The sequence below is a fragment of the Sciurus carolinensis genome, chromosome 3 (assembly GCF_902686445.1).
Source record: "Sciurus carolinensis chromosome 3, mSciCar1.2, whole genome shotgun sequence".
NCBI classification, from domain to species: domain Eukaryota; kingdom Metazoa; phylum Chordata; class Mammalia; order Rodentia; family Sciuridae; genus Sciurus; species Sciurus carolinensis.
The window spans coordinates 26,112,619-26,135,202 of NC_062215.1; the positions used below are offsets into that span (position 1 = coordinate 26,112,619).

General features: G+C 47.1%; 3 protein-coding genes across 3 annotated transcripts in view; 2 read left to right on the plus strand and 1 right to left on the minus strand.

Annotated features, from left to right (window-relative positions):
* Position 1: 1 nt before the first annotated feature.
* Eme1 (essential meiotic structure-specific endonuclease 1) lies at positions 2-9,145 on the plus strand. The gene is made up of 9 exons (XM_047544501.1): positions 2-74; positions 1,510-2,312; positions 2,398-2,522; positions 5,786-5,872; positions 5,967-6,088; positions 6,289-6,406; positions 6,632-6,747; positions 7,517-7,706; positions 7,953-9,145. Exons 2-9 carry the CDS (start codon positions 1,544-1,546, stop codon positions 8,127-8,129), a joined length of 1,704 nt encoding a protein of 567 aa, XP_047400457.1. The 5' UTR covers positions 2-74; positions 1,510-1,543; the 3' UTR covers positions 8,130-9,145.
* Positions 8,379-20,745, minus strand: Lrrc59 (leucine rich repeat containing 59). The gene is made up of 7 exons (XM_047544502.1): positions 20,419-20,745; positions 18,434-18,493; positions 16,591-16,749; positions 16,263-16,367; positions 14,041-14,113; positions 11,210-11,383; positions 8,379-10,345 (listed from the first exon to the last, which is right to left on the minus strand). The coding sequence occupies exons 1-7, from the start codon at positions 20,521-20,523 to the stop codon at positions 10,098-10,100; spliced, it is 924 nt and encodes a 307-aa protein (XP_047400458.1). The 5' UTR covers positions 20,524-20,745; the 3' UTR covers positions 8,379-10,097.
* Acsf2 (acyl-CoA synthetase family member 2) overlaps positions 20,525-22,584 on the plus strand; it is a 74,805-nt gene continuing 72,745 nt past the window's right edge. Inside the window, exon 1 of the mRNA XM_047543795.1 lies at positions 20,525-20,887. Within this exon, the coding sequence (XP_047399751.1) occupies positions 20,525-20,887 (363 nt within the window). The remainder of the gene's footprint in view (positions 20,888-22,584) is intronic.

Sequence of the window (22,584 nt, forward strand, 5' to 3'; positions counted from 1 at the left end):
ATCTGCTTCCGCTACCGGGAGATTTATTTCCGGGTTCTGCATGCCAGTTGAAGGAGTGGCGCGGGAAGTTACAGGTGAGCTCTCCGCGTAACAGACCTTCGGTGGGTGAAGGCTGTAGGTCTGAACACCACTGCGGAGGGGGTGGCCAGGGCGTGCAGGGAGTTCTGCTGCGGACCGCCGGCCTCCGCCGTGCGGAGCGTGACCCACAGGGGTCCGCTTGTCCCACTCCCTCGTTTTGCAGGAGAACCGAGGCCCAGGGCCCACTCTCTAGTCATTCAACTTACTTACTTAGTCAAATAACCCTGTGCTAGGTAATGCTAAGCACGGTAAACGTATTATTTCATTTAATTCAAATCAACAAAGTTGGCATTGTTATTTCTATTATACTAAAAAATAAAATGAGGCCCAGGATAATTACAAGGGTTATCCAGGGCCACACACACAGTGTTAGTAAATATTTTTTCCAAGAGTGACTCTTGCATATGACCCAGCAATTCCAGTCCTAAGTATATACACAAGAGAATTGTGAAAATATACCCACACAAAATTTATACATGAATGTTCAAAATAATATTATTCATGATAGTAAAAAAGGAAAGAAACCAAATGTACATCAAGTGATGAATGTATACACAAAATGTGGCATATCCATACAGAGGAATATTACATGAAGCTAAGTGAAAGAAGCAAGTCACAAAAGGCCACATATTGTATGATTCCATTTATAGAAAATATCCAGACTAGGCAAATTTATAGAAACCTTTTGGTTGTCAGGGCAATTAATTTTTTTGGCTGTGCTAGGGATTGACCCAGGAGTCTTGCACATGTAGGCTGGTGCTGTACCACTGAGCTATATTCCCAGCCTTCTTATTTAATTTTGAGACAAGATCTCTCTGGATTGCTCATGCTGGTCTCAAACTTGGGATCCTCCTGTTTCAGCCTCCCAGGTTGCTGGAGTAATAGGTATTCACCACTACACCTGGCTAAGGTGATGACTTCTTAATGGCTATAGAATTTCTTTTTGAGGTGATAAAAATGTTCTGGAATTAGTGGTAATGGTTGCACAACATTGAATGTACTAAAACCACTAAAGTGTGCATTTTATTTATTTTTACAATGCTGGGGATCAAACCTAGAGACTTGTGCATACTAAGCAAGCACCCTGCCACTGAGCTACTCCCCCTCAACTGAATTTTTTCTTTTTCTTTTCTTTTGTGTGTGTGTGTGTGTGTGTGTGTGTGTGTGTGTGGTGGTGGTACTGAGAATTGAATTCAGGGTGGATTCTACCACCGAGCTACATGCTCGGCCCTTTTTTTCTTTTGAGGCAGGGTCTCACTAAATTGCCAAGGCTGGCCTCCAACTTGCAGTCCTCCTGCCTCAGCCTCTTGAGTTGCTGAGATTACAGGCGTGCACCACCATGCCTGGCTCATTTGTTTTCATAAAACTTGGCGATAAGAACATATCTAGTGAACTGAATTTGACATTACCACCTATGTCTTTTCCTTTTAGGCAGTTAATGTGATAGTACGTGTTAGTGGCTGTAATGAAGTCACTAGAATCCAGTGAGAGTGATTCCGATGAGTTGCCAACATTTTCCTTTCTGAAGAAGGAACTGTCTTCTACAGAGAGAAGGCAGCCTCAGAGGGCAGAGAAGATTGTAGTGATTGACTCCTCAGATTCTGAGGCCTCCTGTTCTCCATCACCAGGATTGAAAGATCCACCACCTGTCTCAGACACTGATGAAACTTTCACACAACCAAAGCCAGTCAGAGTACTAAGCAGCGAAAGTGAAAGTGAAGAGGAATTGGTTCCCCTGGCTGAGAGGCTTAAGTGTAAGTTTTTGACACACAAGTGGCTGAGCTCTGAGGACTCTAGCTCCCCAGTTGAAAGTGTTTTGGATCATCAAAATAATGAAGGAGCATCATGTAACTTGAAAAAACAGCCCTTTTCAAAGATCCCTGATGTTCCCGTCTATGATACTTCAGAGAGGAGTGTGTTAGGTCACCAGGACCCTGTCTTAGACAATCCATGCAGTCAGCTTCCAGCTTACCGGTTTACCCACCTTGTTCAGAACAACAGGCTGGAAGTAACCAAAACAAATTCTGATGTCCCCCAACCCCAGAAGAGAACCAACCACAGGAAGAAGGTCCTGAGAAGAGACTTGCAGGGATGCCAGCAGCAGGAACAAGGAAGCCAGAAGGAAGGCACCCCAAGACAACAGGAAAGAAAGAAGAAGGCAGCGCTGGTCAACAGGGCGACAGTCCCGAGGCCAGAGGAATGCTTAAAGCACATTGTTGTGGTGCTGGATCCAGGTTCTCCTAGCGTCTGTCTTCACCCTAAACTGAACTGTCTGCTTCCTGGACCACCCTCTGATAGGCTCTTTCCCATCTGTTGCAGTGCTTCTACAGATGGAAGGTGGGGGCCAGCTCCTGGGAGCTCTGCAGTCCATGGAGTGCTGCTGTGCAATCGAAGCACAGGCTGTGCCTTGCAGTATCACTTGGAGAAGGGCAGGACTGGCCGAGGTAAGGGTTTTCTGGCTGATGGCTGTTCTCTCCTTCTACCCTTTAGAGCTACAGCATAAGTAATGCCTTTATGTTAAAGGATATACATCACTTAGGGCTGCTGCAGGAAAACAGATGGCATACTCTGCTTAGGATAATTTGAGGAGGATTTAATAAAGAGATTGTTTCCCAAGGCTTGGGCAGGGTACAAGGAAAGGACAAGGGACAGCACGGTGGCTCAGGGTCTTTTTTTTTTTTTTTTTTTTTCAATATTTTTAGATGTCGATAGACCTTTATTTTATTCACTTATTTTTATGTGGTGCTGAGAATCGAATCCAGTGCCTCACACATGCTAGGCAAGCGCTCTACCACTGAGCCATGACCCCAGCCCAGCTCAGGGTTTTTGATAGCATAATTCATGGCTTCTCTACCTCAGTACTGTTGACATTTTAGATCTGATAGTTTTTTGTTGTTGTTGTTTTGTTTTTTGTTTTTTGTGGGGTGGGGGCTGTGCACTGTAGAATGTTTAGCAGCATCCTTGGCCTCTAACCACTAGATGCCAATAACCCCCAGTTGTAACAGTCAGAAAAATGTCCTTTGTGGGGAAATTCGCCCTGGTTGAGAAGCACTGGCGTAGCAGTTACAGTCCTCCTCCAACCTGAGGAATGAGATGATAAAAGTGGTTAGCAGAATCTGAAGAGACAAAGCCAGGTGCTGTGGCACACGCCTGTTATCCCAGCAACTAAGGAGGCTGAGACAGGAGGATTACCAGTTCAAGGCCAGTCTCAGCAACTTAGTGAGGCCTTATGCAACTGAAGACTTTATTGTAAAAAAAATACAAAAGGACTGGAGATGTAGCTCAGTCGTCAAGTGCCCCTGAGTTCAAGTCCCATTACCCACCCTAAGAAGACCCTGAAGAGAGAGAGAGAGAGACAGCCCACCTTCAGAGAAACTATATCCTATGAAAGGGTATAGCAAATGCCAGATGATCCCACTGGGCGGGAACCAGGGAAGGAAATCCCCTGACTTCACGCTCTTCTTCCCTTCTAGTCCCCTACTTTGGTTCCCAACTGAGGACTCAAGGACCTTGTTGATGTCTGTAGAGATCACCTCGCTGGGCAGAGTGGGGCAAGGGAAGATAATCCACGTAGGATTCTTAATCCTCTAACTGGGCTTTGGGAACGGGGGCCTGTGTTTGAATCCCAGCTTCCTGGTCTTATTGCTGCTACTCTGAGTAAGTTATTTGGGTAAGGCATATTTTTGTGCCTCAGTTGTCTCATGTATAAAATGAGGACACTATTTCATCCCTTTCAGTCCTCCTGATGTGGGAACTAAGATAACCCAGCACCAGTCCCTAGTAGACCTACAGTGCGTGTCCCTCCCCTGCCTAGGCTCCCCAGGTTATTATACTTTACCTATCATGTCTCATATCAGTATGTGAATCCCAGTACTCTGCCCATCATTTTCAAGAGTTTTTGGATGAAACAAGATTTTTCCCCCTCTCTTTTTGGATCTCATAACTTTCTCAGTAATTGAGGACAGTAACCTTCACTTTTGACTTGAGGGTATTAGCAAACCCTTACATTCATCTAGCAGTATATCCTTTCTAAACACTTGCATATCCTCCCTTGTGTTTCAGTCTCAGTTATCCTATAAAGTAGGAGTTCTCTGCACATGACAGGTTGGGAAACAGGTTCAGAGAATTTAAAAGCCTGGTTCAGAACCACAGCCAGAACTAGAACCCAGGGCTCCTGCCATCTACACTTTGCTGTCTGAGGGGTCTTGGTTTTGCTTATAGGGAACCAGTCAGAAACCTTCCTGCTCTGTAATCTCTCCGTCACACTGTTGCTGTTGGATTGTTGGCCCTGAAGCAGCCTTGGCTTTGACTGCGCCCTTGCTATTATGAAGAATTGTTCTCACAGAGGTTCCCCTGGGATTTTTTTCATCCACAACCTGTGTTCATAGGGCCATTCAGCTCAGCCTCCACCTTCAAAGTGGAGTCTTTTATTTGTTTCCTCCATTTCCTATTCAAAACACATACAAAATATGGGCCGTTGCTTCTCAGCCCCTTTAAATGTGCTAAGTTTCCTTTCTTCTCCCTCTTCTTCCTCCTCCTCCTTCATTTTTTTTTTTTGTTTGTTTGTTTGTTTTGGTTTTTGCTTTCTTTTTTCTTTCTGTAGGGTGAGATCTCATTCACTGAGCTGGACCCCAATGCTAATGTTCCTATCTAATTCAGTGTTTCAGAGGTGCAGTGCCCCAAGGTTAAAGAGTTGAGGCTAGGGCTGGGGAGATAGCTCAGTCGGTAGAGTGCTTGCCTTGCAAGCACAAGGCCCTGGGTTCGACCCCCAGCACCGCAAAAAAAAAAAAAAGAAAAAAGAAAAAAAAAAGAGTTGAGGCTAAGGCTAAGGAGGGACAGAACACTAGTGTGTTCTCCTTGCCACCTTGACTTCAGTCAAGAAGAAAAAGATTGGGAGTAGTAGCACGTGGCTGTAATCCCAGCTACTTGGAGGCCAAGGCAGGAGGATTGCAAGTGTGATCCTCCTGCCTTGGCAATTTAGCAAGACCCTGCCTCAAAATAAAAAATAAAATAAGCTGGGTGTGGTTGTGTACACTTGTAATCTCAGCGACTTGGGACGCTGAGGTAGGAAGATGGCCTCAGCTATTTAGCAAGGACCTAAGCAACTTAGTGAGCCCCTGTCCTCAAAGTAACAAATAAAAAGGGTGGGAATGTGACTTAGCAGTAAAGCGTCCCTGTGGGGGATATAGCTTAGTGGCAGAGCACGTGTGAGGCCCTGGGTTTGATACCTAGCACTGAAAAAGGGGATGGGAGAGTGCATGCCTGAGTTCAATCCCCAGTACCAAAAACTAAAAATAAAAAATAAAGGACTGGGGACATAGCTCATTGATAAAGCACCACTTAGTCCCCAGTACTTGGGGGGACAGAGGTTGAAAAAGGAAGCTGGGCACAGTGGCACAGACTTGTAATCTTAGCTACTTGGGAGACTGAGTCTGAGTCGGAAATATCACAAGTTTTGAGTTCACCCTGCGAAACATAGTGGCAACTTGTCTCAAAATAAAATAATAAAAGAACTGGGAATGTAGCTCAGTGGTAGAGCACTTGCTTAGCATGGGTTCAGTCCCAAGCACCACAAAAAAGGGGAGGTGGGGGAGAAGGAGGCAGCACAAGAGGCAAGGAATTCATTCACCCAGAAGACCTGGCCACTCATGGATGTCCCACACCTGCTGACCTCTGTCGCAGTGTTGTGTTCTGGGTCCTTTGGCAGGATGGAGAGGACTGGGTGGAGGAGCAGTTGATCCTTGTGTTACTCCTGGCAGAAGCTTTTGTGTCCATGATCTACAACTTTAAGCAGGTGAGCAGGGCCAGAGGAGCAGGGCTGAGGCGTGGAACAGAGCAGCCCTCTTACAGGGAGGAAGTATCAATGCGCTTTCTGCCCCTTCACACAGGGAGGTCCAGGCAGCACCGAGAAAGGGAAGGACACACTTCGGGGCTTCATAACTGATGTTACAGCACGGACAGCAGGGAAAGCTGTATCACTGGTGGTTGTGGATCAGGAGAAAAGCTTCAGGTTTGGATTTGCCCGGGAGGCTTAATCAGTGTTAAACCAGGTAGCTCTTGGGCCAGTAAGGGTGAGTTTCTTCACCCCAGCTGTAAGTCAGTGCAAGAGGTGTCCCTGACAAGTCCTGTGGGACGCGCTGATTCACTCTTACACCCCCCGCCTGAGTGCAGTCTGGAGCTGCTGTCCTTCACTTTCCTCCCCTGCTCCAGGGCTCAGAATCCTCCAAGGAGAAGGAAACAGGGAGCAGCAAGTAAACGGGTCAAGGAGAAGCAGCAGAGAAGAGAGCCCAGCGCAGGGCCTATGGTGTCCAGGGTAGATGTGGAAGAGGTAAGAACTTCCTGTTCAGGTTGATACTCATTAGTCCTGTAATTCAATTTGCTACTGAGAGAAAAAAGTACCCACTGGACACTGCTTTCTACACTGGCCTAAGTAGGAGAGAGGGGATCAAATAAAGAACCAAGGGGCTGGGGTGCAGCTTCTGTGAACAGCGCGAGGACCACTTCCAACTAGTCTCTTTGCCTTTCCACTCTATTATTGTTTTTGGGTTTCTAGGCATTGGTGGATCTGCAGCTACACACAGAAGCCCAGGTTCGGATTGTGCAGAGCTGGAAAGAACTGGCTGACTTCGCCTGCACGTTCACAAAGGCTGTGGCTGAGGCACCCTTCAAGTGAGTGCCCCCAGCAAAGCCTGCCTCCATGTGGGAACTTGCCTTTGAGGATAATTCTTGCAGCTACATGGGCAAGGTGGCGCATGTCTGTAATCCCAGCAAAAACTAAGGAGGCTAAGGCAGGAGGATCCCAAGTTCAAGGCCAGCCTCAGCAACTTAACAAGACCGTCTCCAAAAATAAAAAGGACTGGGAATGTGGCTCAGTGACAGAGTGCCCCTGGGTTCAATCCTCAGGACTAGTCAACAAAATACTCTCCTTTAACTTACAAGAAGAATCTGGTACCTTCTCCTGTAATGAGAGGGTAGATGCAGTTTCTTTTTTTAAATACTTTTTTAGTTGTAGATGGACATATCTTTATTTTTATATGATGCTTAAGATCGAACACAGTGCCTCACATGTTCAAGGCAAGCACTCTACCACTGAGCTACAGTCCCAGCCGTTTTTTTTTTAATATCCTTTAGTTGTCAGTAGACATTTACTTATATATATGCAGTGCAGAGGATTGAGCCCAGTGCCTCACACATGCCAAGCAAGTGCTCTACCACTAAGCCACAACCCCAGCCCTAGATGTAGTTTTTTAAGGGAAACCACAACTTGACATTGTGCTTGGGAATGAGGTAATCACTCAAATCACTGAAGGCTCAAACTGGCCAGACATAATACAGTATCCACCTCCAGGTCAGTGGACAGAGTGCTTTTTAATCCTTATTTGAAGGGGCGAGTGTAGGAGTAATGAGCAACTCAGCTCCCCAGCTGTGTTGTCTGCAGGAGACTCCGAGATCAAACTGGCTTCTCCTTCTGCCTGGAGAGCGACTGGGCTGGAGGGGTGAAGGTAGACCGCTCTGGCAGGGGACTGGCACTAGTCTGGAGAAGACAGATTCAGCAGCTGAACCGAGTCAGCCTAGAAATGGCCAGTGCTGTTGTGGGTGCCTATCCCTCCCCTCGGCTCCTGGTACAGGTATGCTGTTTCACGGTCACCCCCTACCCTGCATTGGCCTCAGTGGCCCCCTAGATGACTTCCATGGACAGTGTTGTTGAGGACCCAACGATGCCTCATGTGTCAGCAGTGTGGGTTGGCTCTGTTCATGCTGACCCAGGGAGGGACCACAGATTCTCATTCCCCAGCCCAAGCCCACCAACCTTCTGCTCATGGATGGGGACAGCTGTGGACAGTACAGTATTAAGAGGTCATTTCTGTTTTCAGGCTTATCAGAGGTGTTTTTCAGAGCAAGAACGCCAGAATTTGCTGGCAGACATACAGGTGCGCCGTGGGGAAGGTGTGACATCCACTTCCCGCCGTGTTGGGCCAGAGCTGTCTAGGCGTATCTACCTTCAGATGACCACTTTGCAGCCAGATCTCTCTTTAGATGGTGCTGACTGATGCTGGTTCACAGGGACAAGGATAAAATGCTGATTTGTACCTCCCCAGCCTTAGAACCTGACTGTAATGAAGAGAATGGAAGCACCTCTTGGGGCTAGCCAAGAGGTGGCCCAGTCTTTCTCCTTACTTGTCCCCTTCCCTGTGAACTCAGGGCAGAAGGCTGAGACATTTGGTTCTGCTCTTCTCCCAGCAAAAATCAGCTGCTACCCCTGCCCCAGCCAACTCTCGAAACACAAAGAAACAAAGACAGACCACTCAGACATGGATTTAATAATTGTAGAAATCCAAAAGAATCAGCATCAAATCTCGAAGTCGGAGTGAACTCTTGCCTGCAGGTTGGCTCAGCCACTGAGCTGCCTCAACCAGCCAAAGAAACTATGGACTAGGCTGACTTCTGTATTTTCATAATCTCATTGTTATGTATTACGTGTTTAGTTTCAATAAAGCATTTATACCAATGGCTCTGGAGCTTGGAGGAAGACTAAGGAATGTGTAGTGATTCTGAGTAAGGTGTGGACCTGCGTGGCACAGCTATCCTTGGGGAGGAGAGAGCAAAGTCCTTTCTTCTGGTATCGGGACAGTCATGAGTGGGAGAACTACCCAGATGGGCCACTAGGGCGAAAGAGCTGGACCCTGCCCCCTGTCTCTAAACTATGACAGATTTTTGCTCCCTATGGAGAGAGGCAAAGAGCTATTGGGAGTTTTCAGTGAATGAGCACTGAGACACGGTACTTTCTGATCCCTTCATTCAACTGTTTGTAAAAAGATGAGGAAGAGGCAAGAAAATGCTTAATCTAGCAGCCAAGAGAATGGACAGTGCTGCCCTTGTTTGTGCTAGTCTTTAGTTTTATGCACCACTTTTCAGCTCCACGTTGCTACTTGTTTCCCTTCATTTCCTAGTTTCCATTCATTCCTTCCCTTCTGTCATAGGTCTAGAATCAAACAATTCTGAACCTAAGTGTCTATGAAGCTGAGTGTTCAGGTTGCCTCTGAGGTATTTAGTCACACCTAGTGCTAATGGAGCTGTCACAGACAATGAAGCTTTGCAGAGATCCACCTCCTCACTTCCTGGCAAACAGGGAGTTAATGCTCTGAACCTGAGGCGAGGAGCTGGGCCTGCCGCCATTTTTGGAAGCCATTTAAGTTGGGGCAGGACTCCACAGGAACTGCCCAAGACCCTGATGGCATGAGATCTCTGTGAGTCATGAATCTGTCTACTGTGAAAGTTTCTATACTTTGAGAAATAATTCTGGTGTGAGTTCTGTTCTCTGAACATTATAGAGGAGGCCAAATGATGTCAAGGAAAGAATACCAGAGTGGGAGTCTGGTTCTGCCTTAGACTATCTGGGAGACTGTGGGTGAGTTATGGAAGGCCTCATTTTCTCTGCCTACAAGTGTTACGTTAGGCTGATGGTTGTGAAGTTCCTTTCACAGCCAGAAATTTTATATGGTCACTAAAATGCTTGAATGTCTCATAGGTCCTTTAGGAAACAGGTAATCTCCTTCCCAATTTCAAATGGATTTGCTGAATGTGGTGGTCCCTAATCCCCAGTAACACACTGCCTCCTGATCTGCCTGGGCTACCCAGGGAGGAATGAAAGAAAGGGTCTGTGACATACAAAAGTATAAATGTAGTGACAGCTGACCATTTAGTAGAAACAAGCCTTGCCTTCACACAGCTTAGTATAATAACTAGAAAAGGCTGTTTTCTCTCTCCCCACCCCCAAGCCTACTCCTTTAGGCATGCAGGTAACTATCCCTCCCCAGCTCCCATTTCTTCTCATTCCACCAGGGAACCCTGACTAAGGAACAACAAGAAGTCCTACAAAGGGGAGGTCTCAAGTACCAACTGGCAGCCATTTGATGATGGCAGGTAGGTCTGACGCTAAAAAGGTTGTGTCCAGCAGAAGCCAATTCCACAGGAATCCGAGCTCCAAGGCCGGGAGGCAGCAGGTGCAGAGGACAAGCTCACTGCTGGGAGTCGGTCTGCAGGACCCACTGGAGGATCTCGTGGCGGCGCAGACCCTGCACAGCATTGTCGTAGATGGTGTTCACACTGGTACACAGGGGTTGCTGCTGCAGTGCTGTCACCCGACACGCAACCAGCCCACCAGCCACACACAGCAGCAGCAGTGGAAGCAGCAGCTTCAGCACAGCCCAGGACCGAGTGTGTTTCCGGGGTGGTGGCTTGCGGGGACGGGAGCCAGACTTAGATTCTGGAGGGATAAAGTCACAAGGGACAAAATGAAGTTCTGTTAGTTTGAGGAGACCCATTGTCTACAATCTATGCAAGTCTTCCTGCAGATCCACTCCCCTGCTCCTCGGGCCCTAAAGAGAAAGATGTCTTATGGATATTAAAGCTCTTTAAGAGCTTGCTACACAGAGACTGCAACATAAACACCTCACCCCTGGGATCTCAAGGGACTACCCTGGAAACGAACTCATTCTGCATGTCTCCTGTAGCTTAGTCCCCAGGTTCCTACATTCTCCTTAGTAACATGGAGATGATCCAGGCCCCTTGGGAGCAGGAGGGGCTTATCAGGGTGTTCAGCAGGGATAGACCACTGTGCATTTGGGAACAGGGTCCAGATTTACTAATACGGTGAATGTCATCATCATTATATAATACATGTATAAAAAGCCTGAAAGGTAATACAATTCCCTACATTGTAAACAGCAATCACTACTGGGAATGTATCATAGGTGACTGCTATTTTCTGAGATGATATCTTTTGTAAATCTCTACAATGAACACATATTATTTATAATCAGAAAAAATAACAGGCTTTGGAACCTCAGCCCTGGAGAAAGTGAAACTCCCCGCTCCACAGTGCTCCAAGACACAAGTGACTGGCACTGGCACACCCATATGTGGCACTGGGAAACAAGACAGCCAGCACTAGCTCCCTCCATGAGTCCTCCATTCCCTATGACCACACTCTCAGATTCCCACGCTGCTCCCAGGTGTGACTACAGTTTATGTAACTGTGGTCTGTGAGCTTGCTCACTCATTTGTGCCTGAAAACACACGCATGTCTGCCCTGTGCCCAAGCTACAACCTAGACCAGACAGCAACTTACTGGGGGCCTGATTTGCTTCCTTCTTGGGCTTCTTCTCCTGCTCCCGCTTGGAAGCTTTGAGGGCATCATACTCCTTCCGCCGACGCTCCTTCTCTTCTGCCTTTTCTCGCTTCCGCAATTCCCGCTCCTGAGCTTCCTTAGCTCGCTGTTTGGCCTCCCGCTTCTTCTCTGCCTCTACAACAAAATACACTAAAACATAACTCCTCTCCCCCAAACCTTCCAGCAGCTTGCTTTCCTCAGTAATTAAAAGTGAGAATTCAGCTGCCTTTTGCTTTGTGCCATGGGTCACATGAGAAATAGAAAAAGGAGAAGTGGGGATATAGCTTGGTGGTAAAGCACTTGCTTATTAGCACACACATGAGGCTCTGGGCTCTATGCAGCAAAAAGAATAAGTAAATAAATAAAACCCTCAAGAAATAGAAAAAGGAACCAGCCATCTGGGTTCTACTCTCTAGGAAGCTCTTCCTAAAAAATAATAAACTCCCTCAGGACTTGCTGCATGGATTATTAAGGGCTATCCTGTCTACAAGCAGGAGAGACTGGAGTGAAATAAGGGGAACCAAGACAGGCACAGGTGTATGACAGGGCTGTATTCCTCTACAAAGGTACTACTTCAGAAGGCACAGCAAGCCAGGCACAGCAAGCCAGGCACAGTGGCGCACCCTGTGGTTTCAGCACACAGGAGGCTGAGGCAGGAGGGTCTCTTAAGCCCATTTTAACACCAGCCTCCAGAATATCAAAGACCCTGTCTTTAAAAAAATAAATAAATAAAGCAGCCAGGCGTGGTGGCACATGCCTGTAATTCCAGTGGCTGGACAGGAGTCGGGGGGACTGAGGCAGGATTGTAGGTTCAAAGCCAGCCTCAGCAAAAGTGAGGTGCTAAGTAACTCGGTGAGGTCCTGACTCAAAATACAAAATAGGGCTGGGGATGTGGCTCAGTAGTTGAGTGCCCAAATTCAATCCCCGGTATCCCCATAAAAAAGAGCAAACAGCAGAGCAATTGACAACCTTCTAGAACTTAAACATGAGGAGAAGGAACAGTGGAAGGGCTGATCCTACAGGACCCTATCTTCCCAAGCTTTAGAAATCAAATGTGGCATGAGGAGGAGGGCAAGTAAGAAGAACATGATCACTCCCACTTAGGGTTATAGCTAACAGCAATATTTTTCTAAAAAGTGACACAAATGTTTTGTCAGTTATCCACCAACTTTAACTCAGGAATCTGTTACACACTCCGATTTACTTAACAGCTCAAGTATGCTTACACGTAGCACTCAACTTCCAAATTACTGGGTTCTAAGACTGTACTTCCAAATCAGTTATTTGGAAGCCTAAAATACATTTTTTCCAAAGCCTAAATGCCACAAAATGGTGGTTAAATGTTCTTTTGGGGCTTGGAAGCCTATCAGAATCATCATGTAGCTGAACAGGACTGTAAGTACTGGAGCTTTCCACTGCTTCTCTATAGCCATACCAGCTCCACATTCTGACTGGGCACCAAGAATGCCAAGAACCCACCACAGCCAGCCTTGAGAGAACATGCACCATCAAGAAGCAAAACAGGAAGGGTCAGAGTGAACACGGGCATGTCTGCCATGGTGGCTGGGCGTGGAGAAGGGACACCGTCACTTAGGCATTGTGAGCTCAAAGATTGCCTGTAGTCAGTACTGCAGGCGTCCCTCCTCTAACCATACAGTTCTTCCTAAGGGGGATCAGAAGTCAGCCAGTCAACAGAACACACACTTCGTGCCAGGCACCATTTTGAGCATTTGAGAAGCATCAGTGGAAGAGGCAGAGCAGGTTCTAGCACCTAACACAGATGGAGACACACAATACATAGGCAAACCCAGTAAAGACAGGGACATGTGCCATCAGGAAAACAGAGGAGGTCGGGGAGATACAGTAGGATGGGTACTCTAGTTTGGGTGCTCTGGCAAGGGTTAAGGTTGACCTAAGCCAACAATGGAGCAGACATGAGGGATCACAGGAAGCCAGTCATGTAGCCAGCTGAAGGGAAGGAACCAAGCAAAGCCCCAAAAGTGAGATCATAGTTAGTGTATCCAAGCAACAGCAGAAGCCTGAGTGGCTAAGTTAATGGCACTAAGGAGTAGCAGGCAACGTTAGGCCCAGGTGGCCTGTGGGCCCAATGATGAATTTGGACTTTATTCTAAATTCAACAATGTCGTTTGAGGGTTTTAAGCATACAAGTAGCACTGCTTTTTAAAAAGATCCCCCTTCAGGCTGGAGGTCTAGCTCAAGGTTAGAGCATTTGCCTAGCATGCATAAAGCCCTGGGTTCAACCCCCAGTACCACACACACACGCAAATAAATAAGAACAAAAATAAAAAGATACCCCAGGCTGCTGTGTAGAGAATGGGTCTATAGATATGGCACAGTCAAGTCCTCTTTCAGAGGTGGCACTGAAGGTAGAGAAAGTGTCACACAGAGGAATTGCTGATAGTCTAGATGTGATAACAAAAGAAAGGGATCCATCTTTCCTATTTCAGGTTTGAATATCTACAATGATAGTGACTTCCTGTTTAGGGAGAAAGCTAGGAAGGGCCGAAGGGGAGAGGGGTCTGCTTCAGTCATGTCTGAGATATCTTTTTTTTAATTTTTTTTTTTTTTTTCTGAGATGCCTTTTAATCCTCTAAGGACAAGGATGGAACTCAGCAGAGAAGCCAGGACTGGAAACAGTCATCAGATAAAGATGACCCATCTACCAGCATACTGTCCATCAGCACTTGCTCTTCAGCACAGCACCTGAAGCATGAAACTTAACTGGCTGGGATAAGGACTAGAAGATAACCAGTTGGGGGACAGCCACCTACCTCGTTCCACTTCCAGCTGCCGTTGCCTCTCTCGCTCCTGATCCGCCTGCACTGCCTTCATGTGCTGTAGCACCTATCAAAGGAAAGGAGGGCTCTGAACTACTCCAAGTAGCAGTGTTCACAGCTCATGTTTGCTCAGGAAAGAGCTCAGGATCCCAGATTGCCAGGGGCCCTAGCAATGCAGAACTAGATGAGTTAAACCCATTTCTGCATCCTAAGTTATTGCACCAAACTCAGCAGCAGGAGAGTCCTATGAACACAGTTCATTAAAGCTGTCAGGAAAAAATATTTGAAACACAATACTATTATCTGTAGATAATCCTGCCATTTACAATGACTTTCAAGTACATGATTTCATATGATCCTCTCAGAAACTCCCTGGCCATCAGGAACAGCACTCCCTCCAACATGCTTTCCTAACTCTCTCTTGCCTTTAGCTACTTCAGGAACCCTCTTCCCTGTAATTCCTTGCAACCTATCCGTCTCAGTCTTAAGACTGCAACTGCCTGTCCATAGGTATCTCTTGTGGCTAGCATAGAGTGTAGGTAACTGGAGGCATCTGATATGTGACACCTCTTCCAAGAGTTTATAAAAATGGCTGCTCAGCTAAAGAGGGGCAGGGCCTGAAGAAGGGCAAGCACGACAGTAAGGATAGCCCAAATTCAAAGCTTCTGACTCACTCCAAAATCTAAATACTAAACAAACACACAACTACCCAGTTGAGCTGGCTAAGAGTTGTCCCTTTGGACAAGTGCTACCATCAGGAGTTAATTATCTGAAAACACAGGTAGTTCAGAAATAGGAGGGACTGCTCCAATGTAGACTATGAGCCACCAGAGGACAGATTTTGTCCTAGAGACCAGCGACCTCAGTCTGACTGGTCCAACCCACTCCCCTACAATGCCTACAGCATGCTGCAGCTACGAAGCCAATGTGCCACAGACTGTGGCCTAAGTTATGATATCCACAACGCCTGGTGCTACCTGGTCATGTCTGAAAGGCACGTGCAAGCAAAAAAGACCTTTGCATTCAATAAAAACTATTTCTGTGAGTCATAAACTGTGAAATAACAATTTCATATGATCCTACATATCTGCTAAATGAATGAAGAGCTCAATGACAGTGTATGCATGCTGAGTGTTTCTCGTGTCAAGAGAAATAGAGGCAATACCTACTTCCCAGGGTTAGAAGGACTATGAAATGACATACACAAAGCATCTAGCACAAAGGAAGAATAATCAGTGGTAGCTACTGTCAGTTTTCAGAATTGACATCACTTCTAAAGTACCACGTTCTATTTCTTTGCAGTATAGGGGACTGAACCCAGGGGCACTTTACCAGTGAGCTATGTCCCCGGTTCTTTTATTTTTTGAGAGAGGGTATTGTTAAGTTGCTGAGGATGGCCTTGATCTTGCAATCCTCCTGCCTCCACCTCCAGAGTTGCTGGGGTTACAGGTATGCTATTACACTCCACAAAAATGCTGTTCTTAATGAGCAGGGAGGGCAGGCAGGACATCGTCATGGTTACTGGCCAAAGGCAAGGTTTGCCTTGTGTAATGCCTACAGTTCCTCATTCCTCTATCAGATGACCCCAACTATAATCAAATGCCATGTCTGCCCTAGACATGTCTGTTTATAGGTATAAATTTATAAATCCCCTCCCCAACTGCTGGGGATTGAACACAGGTCCTTCAGCATACTAAGAAGCACTCTACCACTCAGCTATATCCACAGCCCTAAATTTAAATTGGAATACTTTTATTATCAAAACTCATACAATAACTGTGCCTCAAAAACGTTATAGCCCCTAACCCTCTTGTCCCATTAAAATAAATATCAACATAGTGTTCTAAAGCAAAGTTCTGTTTTCTTTTCTTTGCTTCATTCAGTCATTCAATTTACTAGGTTTTTTGTTTGTTTTTGCTGGGATGACATCCAGGGCCCTGCACATGCTAAGCAAGCACTCTACCACTGAGCTACACCTCTGGCCCAGGTCCTGGTTTCTTAGGAAAGGAAGTACTGCAGTAAAGCAGAAGATGGTGGTATTACAGTACTTGTAAATGTAGAAACAAATCTCCCCAGGGTTTAACAAATGAATTCCACTGAGACCTTGGTGCTTTAGTCAACAAACAGCTATCAGTGCCCTGGAAGGGTGGGGCGGGGAGAGAGAGGAAAGTCCTAGGGGAACATGTGAAGGAGATGCCTGAGAGTTTCGTACTTACCTTGTTTGCACACTGCTTACACTGCTTCTCATCCAAGCAATCACCAGCCACTTTGGCCAGGACAGGGTCCAAGGGGTTGTCCTTCAGGTCCAGCCACTTTAGGTTCTAAAGAGATGGGCAAAGAGGCTGGCTAAGTCTGAGTTCACACATGTCATCCCTCTAGGTAGAGGAGCAGGCAAGAGGGAAGCTCCTCTGTGTTCCATCCCCAGGATTCCATCTGAGACAGGCCAGCAAGGTGGCATTTTTCACCACTTTCTCAGGGTCACGTGCAATCAGTCCCTGGGCCTGGTCACACATGGCTGTGCAACCACGGTGCATGGATTCTTACCTTGAGCTGAGCAAAGCTGACAGGCAGCGTGACCAGCCTGTTGTTGAGGAGATCCAGGTGCTGGAGGTTGACCAGACGGCCAAAGTCAGCTGGCAGATGCTGCAGCTTGTTCTTACTGAGGTCCAGCTTCACCAGGTGTGTGAGGCCACAGAAATCCGACTAGGGCCCAGAGAGAGACCACTTAAGCCTGGGGTTCACACCCTTTGGTTTAATAGCTGGGGAGTCCCCAAGTTAGAAGTACCTAAGCATAAATCCCAACTCTACCTTTCACTAGCTGTTCCTCCTAGCATGAAAATGGAGAGAAGACCTGCCACTGCTGGTGGTAGTGACTGAAGCATGAGCATAAGACAGCTTAGTACCAGGAGCAAAAAAATATGTACATCCCTTCCTCCTCTGTTCTCCCTCCTGCTCATCTTTCCTACTGCTACTAGAGTGACAAGGGACCTTTCTGTCCTCCCACAGCACCCTATCTTAATCTTTTCTAAGATCTTTCAAAATACAGTTTATAAGCATTGAGTACTCAATCTCAGTCTTGTTACTTGTAGCACCTAGCACAGTACTTTGCACAGGTACTCAATGAGTGCTCTTGGAACAGGTGGCTGACTGCCTAGGGCCCACTCTGCCTAGAACCCGGCTCTTCTTCAGTACATGCCAAAACATCCCCAAAATTCAAACTTTGCCCAGCACTCATCTGAAAGCAATGGTACTAGCTGGCTAACAAGGCACTACTTATGCTCTCTGGGGACTTGTAAATGCCAGGGGATCTGCACTGCAGAGTAAAATGGAAACTGCTGGGACAGACAACAAAATAGATTGAAAAGTGCACTTGCGGGTGCTGAATGACTCTGGTGATGTGCACAGCAGGTGAGAAGCTGTGAGGAGTTGCTACCCTTCTTTAATTAGAAACAATACTTTCCTGGAAGAAGTGGGACTTCAGATGCTTCCTGAACTGTTAGAAACAGTTTTGATGAGCTGTGAAAAGATGCTACAGACAGTAAGTGAGGCTCAGGAGAATGCCAAGAGGGAACTGGACTAATGATTCAAAGAAGAAACTGCCAACTTCTGAATTTGATCCCTAAGTCGAATCCAGTGGGAATCTACCCTGGAATAAAGCAAGGAGTGGCAATGCTGAAGAGAAGGGTGGAAGAGGCAGCATCGACAAGCAAACACAGGCTAACTAAGAAGAAGCAATGCTATGAAGGAGAGAGTCATTACCCAGCAGAGGTTGAGGAGGCTGAAGGAATCTAGCACCTGCCCAGGTGGAGCAAAGGGAGAACTGGGAGAAGCGATGCAAGCAAAATCAAAAGGCTTCAACACAGGATGAATGTGCCCAACAAAAAACAGCAACAAAACTGAAGTAATTCAAGTCCTTGTTTGGGAGGACAATGGTAAGGCAGTCTTATAAAATCACGTTCTGTCTTGTGCCTCACCAAAAGATGCACGGAGGGACTGGGGGTATACAAGGAAACTATTTCAACTTTCTCCGTGAAATGCAAAGCAACTAACAAAATGGTCTCCAGCCTACTCTATGAAATAGGGAGGTAAACTATTTATCAAAGGAAAAAGCAAGAAAAAAGATGAGCCCTGTAAGTGACTCAGTCAGCAGCTTGTCGACTTTAATTTTCTGTGTCCTGACTTCCCCACTGCTAGAATGAGGCCTGTACCTCAATTCCGTTCCCTCTGAGATAAGTCACTCCCCTCCACCCCCTCCCCAACATACTCAGATTAGCTGGAGCCTGCCTGTAGGCCGATCCTGAAATTATACCTTATGACACCCCCACCCCCGGCAACAGGAAGGCAATGCATCCAGGCTCCAGAAGTCATGGTTGCTTGCCAATCTTACCGGTAGACTACTCAGTTTATTGCAGGATAGATCCAGTATGGTGGCCTTTGGCAGTGCAGCCTAGAAGAGATGAGAAAAACATGTCAAACCAACACCTGGAACAATTCAGTGACATCTGCTCATTTTCCAAAGAAAGTTCCCACGATTAAGAAAGGCTTTAAAAAAAAAATGGCACTAAAGTATCATGTTCCTGGGGATAAGAGGAAAAAATGAGCCAGTCAATCGCAATCTAGTGAAGAATGCACAAAGGAGGGATTTAGTTGTGGAATTTCTGAGAAAGAAAAACGTCAATTCTTAAGAAATTCACCATAGCATTTTGAAATTTTTCTCTATCACTCCCCTTACTAGGTTGTGGAGCAGGGACGATGTTTTAAAAATCTCTGCAATTTGCATACTCCCCAGTTTAGGACCGTCCTCAGAGAAGGCACTGAATATCCCCTATGTGATGGCCAACTCATGGCTGAAGGAATGCCAGAAGGAAAGAAGGTCCTCATGGCCCACCTCAATTTTTCCATGGTGTCCAGTGCTGAAGCTCTGCAGAGTTGACCACTGCCCCCCACACCCCCGGAGATAATGTGCACTGACCGTTGGAATAAACAGTTTCAGAGAGCAGGCCTAGAGCCAGGCTAAAACAACGTTGGCCATCTTTCTGGGGTGGGAAGTGAAGCGAACATTCAATTAAAGATCCTGGGTCAATCTGACCTTTCCAACTGTCAAAAGTCCTCAGAATAAAGTGTGACCAACCAAAAAAGTTTTGGATACTACAGGGAGAACACCACAATAACAGCTACATATATCAGTACTTACTACCTTCCAAGCATTTTACATTATAATTTTAATCCTCATAAAAAGTATATGAGCCTGGGGCAATGGCGCATGCCTGTAATCCCAGTGGCTTGGGAGGCTGAGGCAGGAGGATCATGAATTCAAAGCCAGCCTCAGCAACTTAGTGAGGCACTAAGCAACTCAGTGAGACCCTGTCTCTAAATAAAATACAAAATAGGGCTGGGGATATGGCTCAGTGGCAGAGTGCCCCTAAGTTCAATCCCTGGTAGCCCTCCTCCAAAAAAAGTTTATGAGATGGGAACTATTAGTATCATTTTATAAATAAGGAAATCTAGACATAAAGGTTAACTAACTTGTCAAGGGTGCTCAGCTATTAAGCAATGGAACTGTGATATGAACTGAGAATCCCATTCTAGTCGCCACACTAAAAGCCACAGTGGAAGGAAGACTGGGCCAAGAGTCAAGGGCAAATGTAATTCGCTAAAGGAAGAAAGGAGAGTGTAGGTCATCCCAAGTCAGGCAGGCCAGAGGGGTAGGGGTGGGGGTGGGGAGCTCTGGTTTATAAAAGCAGGGATGTGGGACCCTGCTCTACAATGGCAACAAACTAGGTGTGTGATCTCCTTGGGGCCCCAGACCTTAGCTTGGGGATGGAGTGGGTGGTCGGCCGGGATTCCTGCCAATTTCAGCTCAGGTGGGAAGAAACCTTGCCAGTCAGGCAGAGGGACTTCACCTTCTTCACGGAACGCCGTCTCAAGGCTGGGGCAGCCAGCTGGGATTGCCAGCTTCCTAGAAAAGCTGGGTTCTGGGCCACACCCAGGTCTACCAGGAGGCCTACTTTCCCGGACGAGTCATTCATTCATTCTCAAAAACACCCAGCAACCACTGCGCCCGCTCCTACCTGGGGTCCAGCACCGAGCGAGGTGCCGTGAAAGCCCCCAAAACGGGGGCAGATTCACTCTTGGCCCTTAAAATGCCCAGGGTCGGACAGGAAAATCCTCCCTATCTTCTGGAACGGCGCCAAAGTGACACGTGTACGTCCCAGGAACACTGGGACCGGACGCAGCAACGCACCGAGCACTTAGCACTGCCCCCGCCACTTCGTTTTAAAGATGGGAAACTGAGGCTTGAGGAAGGAGGCGACCACGCAGGGGCCAGCGCCAGGCACAGTGGGCTCCTGGGCCTTGTGGGACTATACTGACCAGCTCCTTCACCGGGACCTCATTCAGGTCGCTGAGGCTCAGGTCCAGCTCGTTGCCGTCCAGCTTGTCGCGAAGGTTCCCGCCCTTGCTCCCGGCCTTGGTCATGATGACGCCGGCTGAGCGGGCCCCCTTCGACCGGCAGGATAGAGAGGTTGAAAGGTCGCTCGTCGTTCAGCAGATGAGCACCCAACGGACCACGCCTGTGCCCTCCGCCGCCGCCGCCACTGCAAGACCGCCGCCCGTCCGCCCGCTGGACGCACTCCGAGCCCCGCGCCCCGCTCCCACCGGTGCAGCCGCGACGACGACCACTTCCGTGTCCACGTCACCTTCCGCGGCCACTGAGAAGGGCTGGGCCAGAGCGGCCCGAGCGGGTGCGGGCGCGCCCCCTGGCGGCCAGGACCGTGCACGGCGCCGCTCGGCTGGAGCAATTCGGTTGCCAGACGTGGCAGTCCTATTCCCGGGTGGCCTGGTGCCAGGTGGCGAAAGGTCATGGTGCTGGAAGTAACAAGACGTGGGGTGGCAACCCAAACTGACCTCATCAGATCACCCCAGCTCCTGGATTAGGAGCATAAACTGGGTGTTCTCCAAAATTGTTGCCTTCTTAACCCCAAATAACCATTGACTTCCTGGATTTCTCTTCTCTCCTCCCCACTGCCTCGCCCTTGTCTCTGTGACTCCCATCTACCCTCACCCAGCTTCCGGGATGGGTTTTTAGAAATCGAAGTTTCTTCTCTGCTTAAAACACTCGAAACCTCCAGCTGCCTCTGGGATATGAACCACTGTCGTTTCTAAGCTGGGCCCTGCCTGCTCTGTGCCTCCTCACAAGCTCCTGTCCCTGCCTAGACTTGATGTTGTGAACATTTTCTCCCAAGTGACTTCCATGCTTTTTCCTCTCCAGCAGTAGCTAACTCTCAGTCCTTCAGGAAACCTCCCCTGACCACTGTCCCTTCTTGGGGCTCTGGCAATGTCAAAGGTGTGCAACCTTATTATCAGAGTAGCATTAGAACTTTACATGGCTAAGTGGAATCTCTGGCACTAAACCAACCGGGTATGAATTCTGCCTCTTCCACCTGCTATCTATGAAGCCTTATGCAATCACTGTACTCGGTCTTATCTGTCAATCTCTGAGAAATGTGGATAATATAATTGTCTAACTCATAGTTTGAGGAGGATTGAATGAGTAAAACACATGACAAGTGACAGTCTCTTCATAAATACCAATGAGTATAAACTATAATTCTCTGTCTACTTTAGTCCACTTTGTGTCTGTCCACAGTGGGCTGTGAGGGCAGGGGCTGTCTTAATCATCTTTGTATCCCTGGAGTCTGAGCCTCCCATGCATGGGAATTACTCATTCAGATATCTGTTGAATGAATGAACGAGATGCTTTCCCCCTTCCAAACCTCAGTTTACTCCTCCCAAAATGGGAATTTAAAGTTTATCTTGGGGAGAAACTGGAGACCAATAAAAGGCAGTGAAATCACCTATTATTTAATAAATGATTATACACAAACCTCCCACTCCAAGCCAGACACTGTACTAGGCTGCTAGGAGGAAGACAAGTGCAATTAGAGAATAATACATTAGCATTTGGCAGTCCCAATCCTCAGGCATCCATTATCCTACCTTGATAATGTACATGAGATGACAAGGAGGCCCATTCTATTGTGATTCTGATCTAAACAGAGGAAGAAACCAAAGCTCAGAGAAGAAAAGTGACTAGTCCTCAGCCATCCAAGCGGTTGAGGGATGGACCCAAATCTTGTGATTTCAAATCCTGTTTCTGCTGGGGATATAGCTCAGTTGGTAGAGTGCTTGCCTCACAAGCACAAGTCCCTGGGTTCTAAATCCCCAGCACCACAAAAAAAAAAAAAAAAAAAAAAAAAAAAAAAAAAAAAAAACCACAAACCAGATTCAAATCCTGTTTCTTTTCATTGCACCATGTTTTTCCTGCCTCACAGAAACCTACAGTCCACACAAATAATTATCATAATAGGTGTGTCAATGTGTAGGACTGTGTGTGTAGACGCTTGGCGTGTGCTACGTGCAAGAGCATCCTTTGTGCCTAGAACTGTGATTTACATATACTGTTTCTTTTTCTTTCTTCTACTTTTTTTTTTTTTTTTTTTTTTTTTTTTGCAGTGCTAAAAATTAAAACCAGACCTC